The 15,573-nt window shown below is 28.4% G+C and overlaps 1 protein-coding gene across 1 annotated transcript in view; it reads left to right on the plus strand.

The window, feature by feature from the left end:
* Positions 1 to 15,573, plus strand: part of unc79 (UNC-79 domain-containing protein) — a 183,383-nt gene that overhangs the window by 96,561 nt on the left and 71,249 nt on the right. The window contains exons 24-27 of the mRNA XM_075372061.1: positions 2,782 to 2,871; positions 8,554 to 8,699; positions 11,623 to 11,744; positions 14,902 to 15,133. Coding sequence (XP_075228176.1) covers positions 2,782 to 2,871; positions 8,554 to 8,699; positions 11,623 to 11,744; positions 14,902 to 15,133 — 590 coding nt within the window. The remainder of the gene's footprint in view (positions 1 to 2,781; positions 2,872 to 8,553; positions 8,700 to 11,622; positions 11,745 to 14,901; positions 15,134 to 15,573) is intronic.

The following is a 15,573-nucleotide window of genomic DNA, read 5'->3' on the forward strand; positions in this document are numbered from 1 at the left end:
GATTATAAGTCCCACTACGAACTACTACTTTGACAAATAATTATAGAATTTTGGTTAATGTATTAAGATTGCCTATGTACTGTCCTGAACTCAGTCCAATTGAGCTGATTTGGGTGAAAATAAGAAGTCAGGTTGCAGAAGGAAATGTGTCATGTAGGCTACTAGGCATATTCATAAAGTAAGGGCTATTTGGTCATTAAAAAAAATTAATTCATAACAAAAGGTTTATACTTAAAGTTTTAGTTTACTACATATGTGCTTCACGTTTCCACATAATCACCATTCAGTTCTAATCACTTTTCTTAACACTGCACCAGTTTCTTTAACCCCTCTGCACAGAATTTTGCCGCCTGGGAATTGAATCAGTTGACAACGGCAATCTTGAATTCCTCATAGTTTTCAAACTGTTGTCCACCAAGCCAATTTTTCAAATGCAAGAAGTGGAGCTAGGTGCAAGGTTAGCACTATATAGAGGGTGGTCAAAACGTTCCCAATGAAAATCTTGAATCTTCTTGGTTAAGGCAACAGTGTAAGGACATACGTTGTCATAAGGAGGATTACGCCGAATGACAGTTTCCTATGTCTTCGATTTTGGATTGCACATCTCAGTTTCATGTACGTTTCACAGTATACATTAGCTGTAATTGAGATTAGTTTTAAGAAAATTGAAATTGTTGATCCACCTTCCTTAAAATCAACTAAAATGACGTTCTTTTCGTCCCAGAAAACAGTAGCCAACTTTTTTTAACTTGAGTACAGATTGCTTAAACTTTTTCAGTTTGTGGGAACTTGACTGGAGCCACTGCTATGACTGTTATTTCAATTCTGCCTTGGTGTAGGATATCCATATCTCTTTGCCCATAACAATGTGGGAAAACAAATCTCCATCTTATCGATAGTGGGCAAAAACGCTCGTCCACTGCATATTCTTTGCTCTTTGTGTTGGTCGTTGAGCATTTTTTGTACCCACCTTGCAAACAGTTCATGATATCTGAGCTTTTCTATGGCAATCCTGTAGAAAGAGGTGCGTTCAAGATGTGGAAATTCATCAGCCAGAGCACTAATTGTCAATTGCCGATCACATCACAGTTTTCGGTTCAGTTGTTCAATGATTTTGTCAGTCTGAATAGTAAGCCTGTCACTCTGCTCTTTGTCATGCACATTTGTGCGGCCATTTTAAAAATCTCAGTACCATTGTCTAACCTTTCCTTCACTCATTACTGTAGTTCCATACACTAGGCACTACTCCCAATGAATTTCAGTAGCTGAAGATCCTTTTGCACATAAAAATCAAATCATAGCTTGCAAGCTAGATTGCATAGCTTGCAATCATAGTTTACAACTGGCAGGAGAAACTATTGTCGTGGTCATTGGAATTTGCATTCACCGGCAAGCAAACGACTACTGAATCAAAAGAACAACTGCATTGGCTTCGTAAATAGCCGATAGATGGCCCTGCACGTTTTTTTAAACTGTGTTCAGACCTGCTAGTATTTAAATATAAGCCGACGACCCTTACTTTATGATTATGCCTCATATAGTAGAAGGAGAAGTGTTGCTAATGTATAAATCAAAAGATTTACAAAAGCTAACAATGATAATGAAAGCACTAAATTAGTGAGATTATCAATGAATCTGTCATCAGACAGTGACAATTTAAATGATAGGGATGGAATAAAGTTGCTATTTTTTTAAAAAAATCTTATCTTTCTTTCCTACTTTTCCTTTTTGTTAAAATAAAGAAGTGAATGAAAGAATTAAAATTTAAAAATAATAAATATTTAAAATAAATAAAACTAGAAAAAATAATAATAAACAAAATTAAGGAAATAAAAATGTTTAAAAAAAATAGAATATATAAAAAATAAATACATTAAAACTGATAATAAATGAAACAGAGGCATTAGCCATGCAGCACACTCGCGTGTACACATGTATCTGTTTGTATTGATATTTCTCTTGCCTCCTCATCAGTTCAGTAATCCATCCTCATCCTTTTTGTCAACTGAGCTTTTTAAATTTGATGAGTATAGCTGCCATGTTAATAGGTGGATCACACTGTTAATAAAATTCTGATTATTGAATTTTTTATATGCCATTCTAAGTAATATAGTAATTCTTGGTAATGTTCAAATTTGGAGATTGAATTATTTTGTATATGTGTGTGAGTGTATGTATGTATATATGTGTAGAAGTAAGTATATTAACAAGTTATTAGAAGTTAGTGTACTAACACGTGTTAGAAGTTAAGTATTAGTATTATATAGTATATTATCTATACTATATTATTATAAGTATATTATTATATTACTAACACGCATTCAAATATGGGATGACCTGATGATTGATCCTCACCAGACAAAACAAATTTATTAACAGAGAATGAAAAAAATCCATGTTAACTGTTCCGTTTGCATTTGTTAAATGATTTTTTGTTTCAGAATAAATATGCACTTTTAATTGCTTAGTAATTGAATATTTTAACATCTAATTACACAATTGTTTTGGCTACAAAAAAAAATCAATACTTATACCAAAAAGCACCTTTCTGAAAAGCATTCTATCACATTGCACACTCATAGATTACATTCACATCAGTACATATTCATAGATCAGACATGCATTTTCAGTTACAAATAGCAAGAATTTTTTTTATTTTTAAATAATTGACCTTGTATTTTAGCATGTATGTATTTTTATAACATTTAATTTTAGTATAATATATAAACAAAAAAATTTAGGGTAATTTTAAAAACATAAAAATATGTGGTGTTGGAACAGAGCGAGAGAAGGTGTATAGCAGACAATATTCTGCTCCAATACTCAAGCGGAAAAGCTCTCGATTTGGACTTGGTCAGTTTTCTTCGATCTGTGATCTATGATAAATAACTGTGCTTCAGTGTCATAAACGTCATTAGATAATTGATGGGATTTTTTTTTTTTTTTATTATGTTGCTTTTTCCATTTAACACTATGATACTTTTCATATCTAATTTGTTTTGCTTTTTTCTTAGCATGATAAGTGTGTGTATGTATAATATAAATAAGTTTTGTATTTATTTATAAATAAATGGATAAAGATAACTGGTTACGTTTTAATGAGCAAGGTTTTTATTAATAAATTGTAAAAATTTATGTAGAATTTTTTTATAGGTAATTTATAACTGTTGTTTCAGTTTAAATTCAAATTGTTTATATAATCTTATCAGTAAAACATCATAGAATCTAAATTTACTTTGCATGATATTCTGTAGTTCTACATCTGTCTGAGTAGTAAAAAAAAAAAAATTTATATATATATAAAAATTAATATTAATATTCTATAAAGATGAAGTTGCACACCAGAATTTTGGGTTGTAGGTTTATTTTATTTAATTGTGTGAATTATGATGTTGTCAGCATTTAAGGGCAGCATGCTCATTTGAGTACTCATTGTCAACACTTATTAAAGTGCCTGATGTACATTAAAACTTTAATTTTATTTCAAGTATTAAAATTGAAGATTTTTCTTGTTTGGTTAGCTTAAATCTCTATACAAGCTTTTCAAAAGTTTAATAATTACATATGAAAATAAATTCAGAACCAGTAAACAGTTTTATAAATATTACAACACTCACCATGTTCTTTTATTATAATTTATATTTTTTATATAAGTAATCTTTTCTTTTACAATGTAAATAGATATGTATATATCTACCTTAAATTAAACAATTGAGATCGTTTTTGAAAACAAATAGTTGATACTTGACTGATTGTAATTATTTAGCTTATAACAATCTACCCTTATTTCAGAGGGGAGGCACTCATTGTAGGTAACAGCTTCAGTCTCATTTATTTTATTTATTTATTACCAAGCCCTTTTTGGTATTTTTATTTTTATTTTATTTTAGCTTTTTAGTTCAAAAATTTGTTACTAGGTGCTGTTGTATTATTACTTGATTATTACTTTAAAACACAAGCCAATATTACTAGTGTGATTTTAAACTATACCAAATACATACTTTTTCCAATTCAAAAATATTCAAATTTTTCATCCCTGATATACAGGTGTATCCAGAAAGTAATTTTTGTTTCTAAATATTGCTGATGTAGTGCTGCAATTGTAATTCTACCTGTATGACATGTTAGGAAGGAATTAATGCCATTCTTATTCAGTTGTTTAGTTTATATTCTTCTTAATACATGTTTGTAGTGTTTAAGAAAATTGAAATGCCCACCATGTATTAAATTCAGCCTGTAATCTGTTTCTCAGATCCAAGGAACATTAAACCAGCTGAAATTCACAATCAGATTTATGATGATTATGGAGATGGGTGCGATTTTTTAATGAAGGACGAGATAATGTACATGATGTACAGAGAAGGCATCCACTTTTGATTACTGACAGTTTATATGTGCAATTGGTAACAAGATAAAAAAAAAAAACAATGCTACCCTATCATATCTCTTTCTATGCATTTTCTACAAGTTTTACATTTGCTTTTACACAAAATTTTTTTAGAGAAATAGAATTATCAGAAATTACACACTTAAGTTGCTTAGGAAAAATCACAAAATGCAACAGTTGGCCAGAGCATTGGAATTTTTGATTCAGTATAGAGAACAAGGTGATGACTTCTTGAACTGTATTGTCACTGACAATCAGCCATGAGTGTCACACATAATACCTGAAATGAAACAACTGTCTATTAAATGGTGACATACTGCACTGCCCAGAAAGACAAAATTCAAGCTGATGTTTTCCTCACAGAAGATCTTATGCAAAGTGTTTTGTACAAAAAAAGGAGTTTTGTTTGTCAACTTCTTGCCTTGAGGCACATAATCATTAGCAGCAATATTTATGGCAAAAAATTGAGTCATGTAATTCAAAATAAGCAATGTGGCCTACTCACTCTGGACATTTTGTTAATTGATGACAACACACACCTACATACTTCTACGACAATGTATTGTCTCCTTATAACCTTTGTCTGGGAACAGTTTGAACATTCCCTGTTCAACCCAGACCTTCCACCAAGTGATTATCACTTTTTATGTGTCTTAAATGCTGAATGACAAATCCACGATGATAATAAAAGTCAAGCAAGTCATAGCTAGTATCATAGTTGGCATGATGAAGGGATACAACTTCTGGTGTTTATAAGTGCTTCACCAATGGAACTTTGTAGTCTTTATTAATAGCCTTTTAGAACTTAGTTTCTGGATAACCTTGTACTGTTAGAATACTAGAGTTATGCATATTTCAAATATGTTAAATATAATTTTTCCCTGCCATAATGTGAAATAATTGTTTTACTAACCTCTTTTCTTTGTTCGTTCATTTTGTGTACAAGTGCCTTAAAAATATAAATTTTATTGACCTGGCTTAGTATGACTATTGCATAGATCCGTACATAAATAATATATACTTTCACACTGTCACTTTTTAAAATTTTGTTTTTTCTTATCTGCAAAGCCTTTTTTGATATCTGCACACACCCACACGAATTTATGGTATTAATATTCAATTAATGAAAAGTAATTATATATTTGTAATTTGGTCAGTACAAATATAAGGGCAAAAAAGCTTTGGCAGATTGTGATTATTCATTCATTTTGAGTTTTCTAAATAAAACTTGTATGATAATGGTGCAAAAATTTTTAATTATATGAACTCGTTTTATTGACTGTTAAATTCAGTTTTACTCCCCACTTTTTAAGTTTTATTGAAATAAAGTATTTTAAAATACTTTTCGTAAAGTCATTTATTTTATATAGTAATTGACTTGAATACTTAATAAAACTAGCCGTTTTTTACATTTATAAACTGTAATCATCAAATATTCAAAAATAAACCATAATTTTTTGTATAAATAATTTAATTACAATACATAAATTATTAATTAATTATAGTATACATAATTTAATAACACCCCATGTTTTATTATGTTTATTTTTATTTTTAAGACTAAAAGTGTTGAAATGACTTGTTAGACCAGTTGTTATGTTTTTAACAATGCTGTGCCTGTATAATAATTGTAAAACTTTTTAATGATTACAAATTATATTTATCTGTGATAATTTCAATTTTTAGTATTAATATTTCTTTCTTGCCCTTTGTTATACAAATAACAGAGACTAGCTAGAAACCCGCATAGATGCTGACTACATCATGTAATTATTATAATTCATATTTAATATTTTTTTTTTAGTTTACAGTATTTATTTTTATATTAAATGTTATGTATTATTTAAAGAAACTTAACCCTGCATGATTGTAAAGCTCCATTTGTTATGAATAATGATAAGTTTTCTTTATATTTCCTTACACCAAATAGCAAATTTCTTTGGTATGTTGCAATCAACTCTTGCACTTTCCTCTTCATTTTAAATCAGAATTTTAGTTAAATTAATTAATAATTGTCTAGTTGTGTATTTGTCTGCTTTAATTAATATTATACCATTTAATTTTGTTAATCTTAATCTTCTATTTGTTGTTTTGGTTTTCAATAATAAACATTTTTTCTTCTGAGTATCATGTGTTATTTTATCTGATCTATGTCAGCACCATCTAAAAGCCTGATATTTATTTTTTCCAGAATATTTGAGCTTAACAGAGCTACCAGTTGTTGGCTAAGTACTGAAGCTGGGATAAAATGACTAAGAGGATTCTTTTGCTGAATAGGTATTTTTTGGGTGCTGATGTAAAAGTGCTCTATTGCATTTCAGACATATTTCCATTTGTCTGAAATCAAAACTTTCTCCCAGTATTTCAATGCTTCATTTTGAAACTTTCTTTCTTATTTTTTATTTTTGGAACTGATAAAAAAGTATTAATATAGTTATTTTTAATGGTATGTACTTTAGTTTGCCAACCTGGAAAGTATTGGAAATTACAATTGGACAATTCCAAGCTCTATTTAGTTGGGAGGAATGCAGTGTTGTATGTCATTATTGGTTGGAAGAACGCATCTGTAATAAAAATATTTTATTTAACCTGTCTTTGAAATAGTAGCTGCTACTAGTCTACTAAAAATACTTCTTTAATTGCTGTTAATCAAAAGTAAACAAATTTTTGTAATATGAATTAAACCATATTATTATTGGTAGAACTTCACACATTGTGTACCTTTCCCAACCACTTCATGGAACTTGGATTTGGGAAATATATGTTTTGAAGACAAATTAAAGTTTTGGTGAAAATCAGAAAATTAAGGTAAGTTTGTGAGAAACAAACAAATTCAGGGATTACAAAAATTAGCTGTTTTTAACTCAAGTATCATTTTGTTATTATTGGTATTCTGCTTTATGTATAAAAATTATACATAATAAAATTTATATTATTAAAATTAAATTATAATTTAAAAAGTGAATTATTATATTAATAAAGTAAAAACCAAAACAAGAACATATTTCTGGTTGTAATTTTGCTATAGTAGTGTTACATAAGTTTGTCATCTGATGATCTGAATCCCAGTTTTACATTATAAATATTTGTATTGTATGAATGCAACAGGCATTATATTGTAATTTTTTTTTCTAAAATTATCTTTGCATTTTCAGAAATTTTGAGTAGTGATCTTCTGTTTGTAATATAACCGTAATTATTTTATATCTGATTGGAGTCTAAAGTAGTTGTCTTGTTTGTGCAGCAAGTATATCTGCAATCTGTTAATTTCTGGAGTGACAGGCCAAGATTTATTGTTAATTGGAACTTGACAACAGAATGGTGGTTATAAGATATATTGAGGACCTATCAACATTAAAATATAACTTTTCAACTCACTTCCATTTGCCTTCTACACAAGAAGACTGTCTGCTTAACTTCAACACAATGCATTTTTATTTAAAAGATGGTCTTGCGTTGCTTAAATGTATTATACTACTAAAATTTTCACATCATTAATAAGTAACTTATATTAATAATAATTAGTAATTATCAGTCTTCAAAAATTCAATCATTATATTTTGTATTAATTATTAGTTTTATAGGTTTTAAGAGGCATTTATTATGTTCATTTATGTTACTTTTTAGTATTTTCAGTTGAAAATATGTATAATTTGCTACCAAATGGGCTTTTTTGCAATCAGTAAGATTAGACAATAATTGTGTTAAACAAGCCCAAATAAGTTGCACATTAAGAGAGGTTTGTTATATATATAGGCCTCAGGAATTGCAATAAATTTCAAGCATAAAGATTATAAGAGGCAAAACCTGAAAGGATTAAATAAAATCTTGGATTTTCATTCATAATATTTTTTCAGGTCAGCATAAAAAGATAAGTCCCTCAGAATGGTATTAAGTTTTATCAATTCAGCAAAGATTTTTAGAGAACTAGCTAACACTAAGATGAAATCCATTTGGCTTTCATTTTTTGCCATTCATCACAAATGCTTTATTGTTAAAGTGATGTTATCAAATCCATTGGTTGTTGGTTGTGAGAAAAATATATGACTTATTTAAGAACTTAATAGCTTGTATAAAATCATATTAAAGACAAGATATACAGTATTTCAAAAAATCATGTTCTATTTGTAAAAATATTTTTTAACTAACTACTTACATTTTTACAGATGGACATATACATTCTATTAACACTAATGATGATACTAATCTTGCTGGATTTCTTCATAAAGTTATTGATTTAGAAGAAAATGATAAAGAAACAATGCATCTACTGGTCTTCTTATTGATGCAATTTCTTTCTAGATCTGATCAGGTATCTTTTCAGTAAAAGCTAATCAACATTTTTTAAATATGAGATGACACAAAAAAGTTGTCTAATGCATGCCAAGTTGTAAAACAAATTTTGCTCAGTTCAGTGATGTTCAAAGGTAGGAGGAAAACAATATTTAAACTGCATTAAACTACTTAAATCAGTACCTATGTTACATCTTTTTTGTGATCACATGGATTGCATGCAAGCAATTTAAGTATGCAGTGTATGTTTGAGAAGAGAATAATATCAAACTCAGAAGATCAGCATTTTAAACACTATTTGGATTGTGAAGTCCTTTTGAAGCCCTATTTAGATGTTCAATATTGAAGCCACAAACTGTAAAGATGTTTTGAGTGACTATTAGAATTGTGGATGTTTCTCAGTCCATTTTATTATTTTTAGCATGATAAGAGTTGTGGCACTAGATTCATTCCTGAGGATCAGACTACTAAAAAAATGTTTTGGGGCATCAGACGGGACATTCAACATTAGTAACTTCAACATTGATGTGATTGCATTTGGCAATGCTATCATATCTGCGTAACTTCTTTAAAAATTACCTGATTTTGCCTCATTAATATGATTCAAACCCCTCATTCTTTACCAAATTTAACTGCTACTTTTTCTTCTTCTGTAAGGTTACATTCAAGTTAAAAAAATCATTATTTTGATTAAATATAGAAAATTCACTTTTTAGTTTTAATCTACAGACAATTCTATTTATATTTAAATGCATTCTAACCATAACTTCAGTCTGATTGCAGCAGCTGAATTTGGGTCGTGTGTAGATATGATTTTTCTGAATATGTAATATAATATTTCTATTGAAGACATTCGACTATACTATATTTTTGTTTGTTCATTGGCAAAATTTTAAAACAGTCTTAACCTTCTTTTCGTCCAAAGAAATTAGTTTTTTCATCATTTTATAACAATATAGAATTATCAAATCAAGTATGATTTTGTTATTGTAAATCTGACTTTTAATTTTTACATTGTAAAGAGTAGAATGGTAGTTAAAGTTTTTATCTAGAGCAGGGATCGGCAACACGGTGCTCGTGGATGCCATGGTGCCCTCAATGAGATTTTTATACTCCATCACTATATTACACATCTACTAAGCCCAATAACCATATCAACTTTGCGTGTTTATAAGACAATATAATTGCGCAAGCTCAGTGTCAGCAGTCAGATCATACACTGATACACTTACTACTTAGCACTAGGAATATTCTCGCTTTTGATAAATTTGGTAATATGTTACCGTATTCTGAGTACTACATATTTTGAGTGTTATTATTATTGACTATATTTTATTATTTACGTATTATTAGTAACCATATCACCTAAGATAGTCGCACTTTTTACTATGAAATACGTAATCATCATCATGAATAATGTAAAAGTAAAAGAATGTATTGTTTTAGTATTGACTGGGAAGAACAATTTTGTTTTATTGACTTTAAAGGCAAACGTATCTGCTTATTGTGTAATAATAGTGTGGTGCCCCCAATAACTTTTGAATTTATTTTGCGCCCTTACTGACAAAAAGGTTGCCGTCCCCTGATCTAGAGTATGATTTGTATTCTTAGAAATATTTATATACTTATGATGTGTATGATTTGAAATATCTTACTTGATTTCATCATATAACCTCCCCCATATTATACATACTCATTATGATAGGTAGAAAGGACCTATAGTTTTGAAGGAATTCAAGTAACAAAAATTATGAGTATTCATTACATAGATTTCATTTTGAGTCTTTATTTCTAATGTAAGTGGAAGTGTTTCTGTTCTTCACTTATTTCTATTCATCCACCTTTCACACGAAATGGCCTTTGTGAGCTGTTTTTCAACGTTTGCACACATCTACATTCTTATAGCTCACTTCCAGTTTTCTCTCCCAACCTACTTCTACTGTCAATGTTCAAGCTTATACAGACAACTAATACAAAGGGAATGATTGTTTAAATGAGTACGTAACCTATATTATTCATGAGTAATTAGGAAGTAATAAGTCATCATATTCAGGCAGTTATTTAAAAGTTTTCTTTTTAGTTGGTTAGGAGCTGTGTAAAACTGAAATGACCTTTAAAAGAATAACTATAATTTTTTAATTGTAAGAAAAATTGTTAAATTTATTATCATACTGTTTATTGTTATTAATGTAAAAAAGTCTTATATTCAAAGAAAAAGATGTAGCAGACAAATCAGTTATTTGTTACTATTTTTTTTCCATCACTTGTTTGAAATGCTTTACTTTAGTTTGATGTACTTCTCCATTCCTTTCTAATCTGAATATTTCTTGCATAACACATCTTAAATTGTTTGCTTTATTTATTTTAATCATTTTGTCTACTTGTAGTTTTAATTTTACTCTTTCATAGCTAGATTAACAAAACCTCAAGTGTCTTCATACTTTTCATACCAGGTCAGGTCTTCTAGTGAGAATGTGTTTTTTCTCTGAATTGTCTTGAAACTTCTTCATTTCATAGTTTATTAATCTTCCATGTTGTTCTGCCATACCAGATTTTCAAAAGCCTACTTTACAGATTATTACTAGCATACTATAGAGTGTTGCACTATAAATATAAATATAATAAATATTATTTTTATTCCAAAGTCTGTTTATAGAAATAAATCTATTCTTTTTTTTAACATTTCTTTTTTCTTCTCATGGGGATTGTTACTTAGCTCTGAAAATTTTTCTATTATTTCTTTTACTGCTTATCATTACCCTACAGCATATCAAAAAAAGAAATATGAACAAACAATAGATCACATTGTGGAAATGATGCCATTGTAGCCAGCTATGAAATAAAAAAAACTGAAAACTCTTGTTAAAATTATTATAAACTTAAATAGTTTACTTAAATTTTCATAAATTGAAACTATATTATTTTTGTTTTGTTTTTTATAGGCATATCCAAGTGATGAAAAAATTCTTGCAAAAACTCAAAACATTGTTCTAAGACATTTTAATCTACTTTTAGGTTATAATCAGAATGAAAGAGGATTTCATATATCACCTACAAGATTAAGGTAATTAATTTCACTCTGGAAATTTTAATATTAGCTTTTACTAATTAGTTTAAATATGCTAAAATTCTCTTTTAACTGTTGTTAAATAACTATTATTAATAAGAAAAACCTTGTCTCTTTCCTTTTTTTCCACTTTCCCCTCATCTTTTTTATATATTATGAAAAATATTATATTTATATTTTAACAGAAAACTATTTCATTGTGACTGACGTAATAATTTCGAAAATTATTATTTGTAGGATTTTTATGGCATTAGATGTTAATATAGAAATAAATTACTGATCAAAGATCAGTCAAACCCACCAGGTTGGTCTAGTAGTGAATGCGTCTTCGCAAATCGGCTGATTTCAAAGTTGAGAGTTCTAGTGTCTAAATCCTAGTAAAGGCAGTTATACCATCCTAGTAAGTCCTAGTAAAGGCAGTGGATACTAGTGTTCTTTGGTGGTTGGATTTCAATTAACCATACATCTCAGAAGTGGTTGACCTGAGGCTGTACAAGACTACACTTCACTTAAAATCATACATATCATCCTCTGAAGTAATAACTGATGGTGATTCCCGGAGGCTGAACAGGAAAAAGGAAGATCTAAGATCAGTCAGTAATAACTAAATGTTTATCAGTAGATATGGTGATAAACTTTATAAATAAGCGTTCTCATAACATAGGAAGTATACAGTTTAAAAAAATATATATAGTTTAATGCACAAGTAATTGCCAACTTGTAGGAAAAATTTATTTAAAAAAATATTATATGGTATTAATAAATATAGTATCACTCACATAAAATATGTACACTACATTTGTTTTGTATATGTAAGTATCAAAACTTCAGAAGTTAATATAAGAATTACTTGAAAATACCTTATTCTACAAATATTCTTTGATCAATAAATTGTACTTTTAATTGAAGATGAGTTGTGATAAAAAAAAAATCCACTAAAACACACTAAGTTTGGTAAACTAAATTCATTCAATTCCTGCAGCTGATCTTTTATTTTGCCTGATTGAAGACTAGCTTTGAAATCATTAGTACATTTATCCCAGTAATTCCTTCGCTTTTCCCCACATATACGTCTGTCAACTAAGCATCACAATTAGTTCTAACTGTCAACAATTTGAAGACTTTATATTGTTCAATCTTATACTCAAAATCAAATCATTCCTGCTGATAGGAGTAATTGTATCTTTGACTATTGAAAAATTTATTTATTTATTAAATGTAGAGATTAAGTACATAAAGCGCAACAGTAGGGAGTATACACATTTATCAGTTAATACTATTGGTTTATTTCAGGAAATGGGTAGTATTTACATTTAGATTCAAATGTAAATCTCTACTTTTATAAGTTTAATAATGGTGAACTATTCTATAATATAGAGATAAGCTTCGAATCTTAAGTGTAAATACTGCCAATTTTCTGAAATAGACAGAGTATTAACTAATAAATGTGTGCACTCCCTACTGTTGCACTTATCTTTATGTACTTTATTAATTTATTGTATTTGACTTTTTGTCTTTAGTATTCTGTGCTTAAGGAAGAAGGTACTGTGTATCTAAACAGCTGACATGTTTAAATAAAACTAGTGAAAATCAAAAAAACATATATTGTTTTCATTTTCCAGTTTTTCTATTGGAAACTCTTGAAATCTTATACCACTTTTCTGAACTTTGTTTTATTTATCTTGTACTATTTCTTCAGATATTTTCTTTACTTTTAAGGTTTATTGTAATGAACCACTGAAGTCCATTGAACATTTTTTTATAAATTTGGTTGAAGATTTTCTTTTTCAGCCTGTTTCCATTCATTCCCACAAGATGGCTGAGGAATTTAGCTCTTCTTTTTTTGATGGAATTAGACATTTCTCAATTTCATCATTGTGAAGATCTTTATTACTTCTGAATTTGTATTTGTTTTCACCTATTTTTAATGGTCCTAAGATTTTTCTCAATATTTTCCCTTACCTCATTTATTCTATACAAGTATTTACCTGATCTAAAACTGACAATGCTTTCTGATGCATACAGGTCTTCTGGTATGATTACTGTATGTTAATGATTTTGGTTTTTATTGAGATGTTCTTTTTATTATATATTTTGATAAATGGTAGGTATATTCTATCTTTCTCGTTCTTATTTGATTGCTTCTTTATCTAGCATTATAATTTGGAATATTTCTCCTAGATATTTAAATTGATTGACTTTGTTGATTTTCCATATTTCATATTTAGGAACTTGAGGAAATCTTTGATGTTGGTCATGAATTGTATCTTTTCAAAGGAAATTTTTGGCCCTACTTTTCTGCAATTTCTTTTTAGTGACTTGTTCTGTTGCCATTCTGAGATTCTTCAAAAAAATGCCATTTCATCTGCAAAGACTAGGTAATTAATTCTAATTCCTTTCAATTTCAGATCAAATTTTATTGAAAGGTCTCTTCTAGTCTCTTTCACCTTCTTTTCCAATTCTCTTATTAGTTTCTCTAAATAGTCCTTTTAACAATACATTTAAATTTTTTTTAACCTACTCTCTGAAGATTCAGTACTAAGTGGGTAAAAAAAATAAAATAAAAGTGTGATCCTTTATTAGTTAAACTGTTGAAAGTCTTCACCTAATGAAACTATTCATTATTGAGAAAGGGCCCACAGACTGATTTCTATTTTATAAGCTCATTTTCAATAGGAAAAGTCATCAAGTGATTATAAATTGCTTCTGGACATAAATTTTGTAAAGTATAATTTTTTAAAAATTGTTATACTGTACAGTAGACATTAATTACTTAAAGGGTATATGAAGGATAGATGATCAGTTTTTGATCATATGTTAACAAGATACAAAATAATGTAACGTTTGTATGTTGGAAGAAGTAATATTTTTTACTCTGATCATGATTTACATTATTCCTCATGTTCATAAAAAAATTTCACTTTGGATATTGGATTTTTTTTACGTGAAAATATACATCATCACAATATGTATTTCATTTATTATATATTTTCCATTAAATTATAAAAATCATGAACAGTGAAATAAATCATGTTTTATTCCAATTCATTTATACATTTTTAGAACATTGAAAATTTATATATAAAATCAAATAGGTATAATTTTTTTTAATTTATCGATACATTATAATTTTTTTGTGTATTTTATTTTACAGACAATCTCCTGTCTTTAATGTGTTTTTATCAAATTTACCACAATTGACTGACCAGAATCATCTTATGGGGTGGATGATGATGCAAACTATTGTAAATTTGTTACAATATTGCCCTTGCCCTCCTCATCATAATACAACTGAATGTCAGCAACACCCAGTATACAGTTTGTGGTATCTAGAACCTCATGCTCGACACTCTTGGCTTATGTCACTACTTGTTTTACTTTATAAGGTAATTCAAATTATAGTTATTATATACAATGTCTACAATTTATTAACCTAAAAGTTGATGTGATAGTATGCAATTGATTTGGATTAATTAGACCAAAGTCTATACAATAAATTTAATGCCCTTGCATAGGTACTGATTAAAATTTGTTAATTATCAGCTCATAGAATGCCCAAAGAATATCTATGACATAAAACAAAAATTAAAATTATAGGATATATGATTTTAAAGTAAGTACAATTTCAACTTTGCACCAATTTATACCTTAGAAAATGATAACACTTGCATAGTACATTTATATGTATCAGTTAGTAATTTGTTGGAAACTATAGTCACGTTCATGTTAGTTGCTAAGCATAATAAGTGTCAAAATAAATAGTCCTATAAAGTGGAAGGTTCAAGCAATAATTTATTTCTTAATGGCAACCATAATCTGTTGTTCC

This window comes from Lycorma delicatula, chromosome 7, assembly GCF_047948215.1.
Source record: "Lycorma delicatula isolate Av1 chromosome 7, ASM4794821v1, whole genome shotgun sequence".
Classification (NCBI taxonomy): Eukaryota; Metazoa; Arthropoda; class Insecta; order Hemiptera; family Fulgoridae; genus Lycorma; species Lycorma delicatula.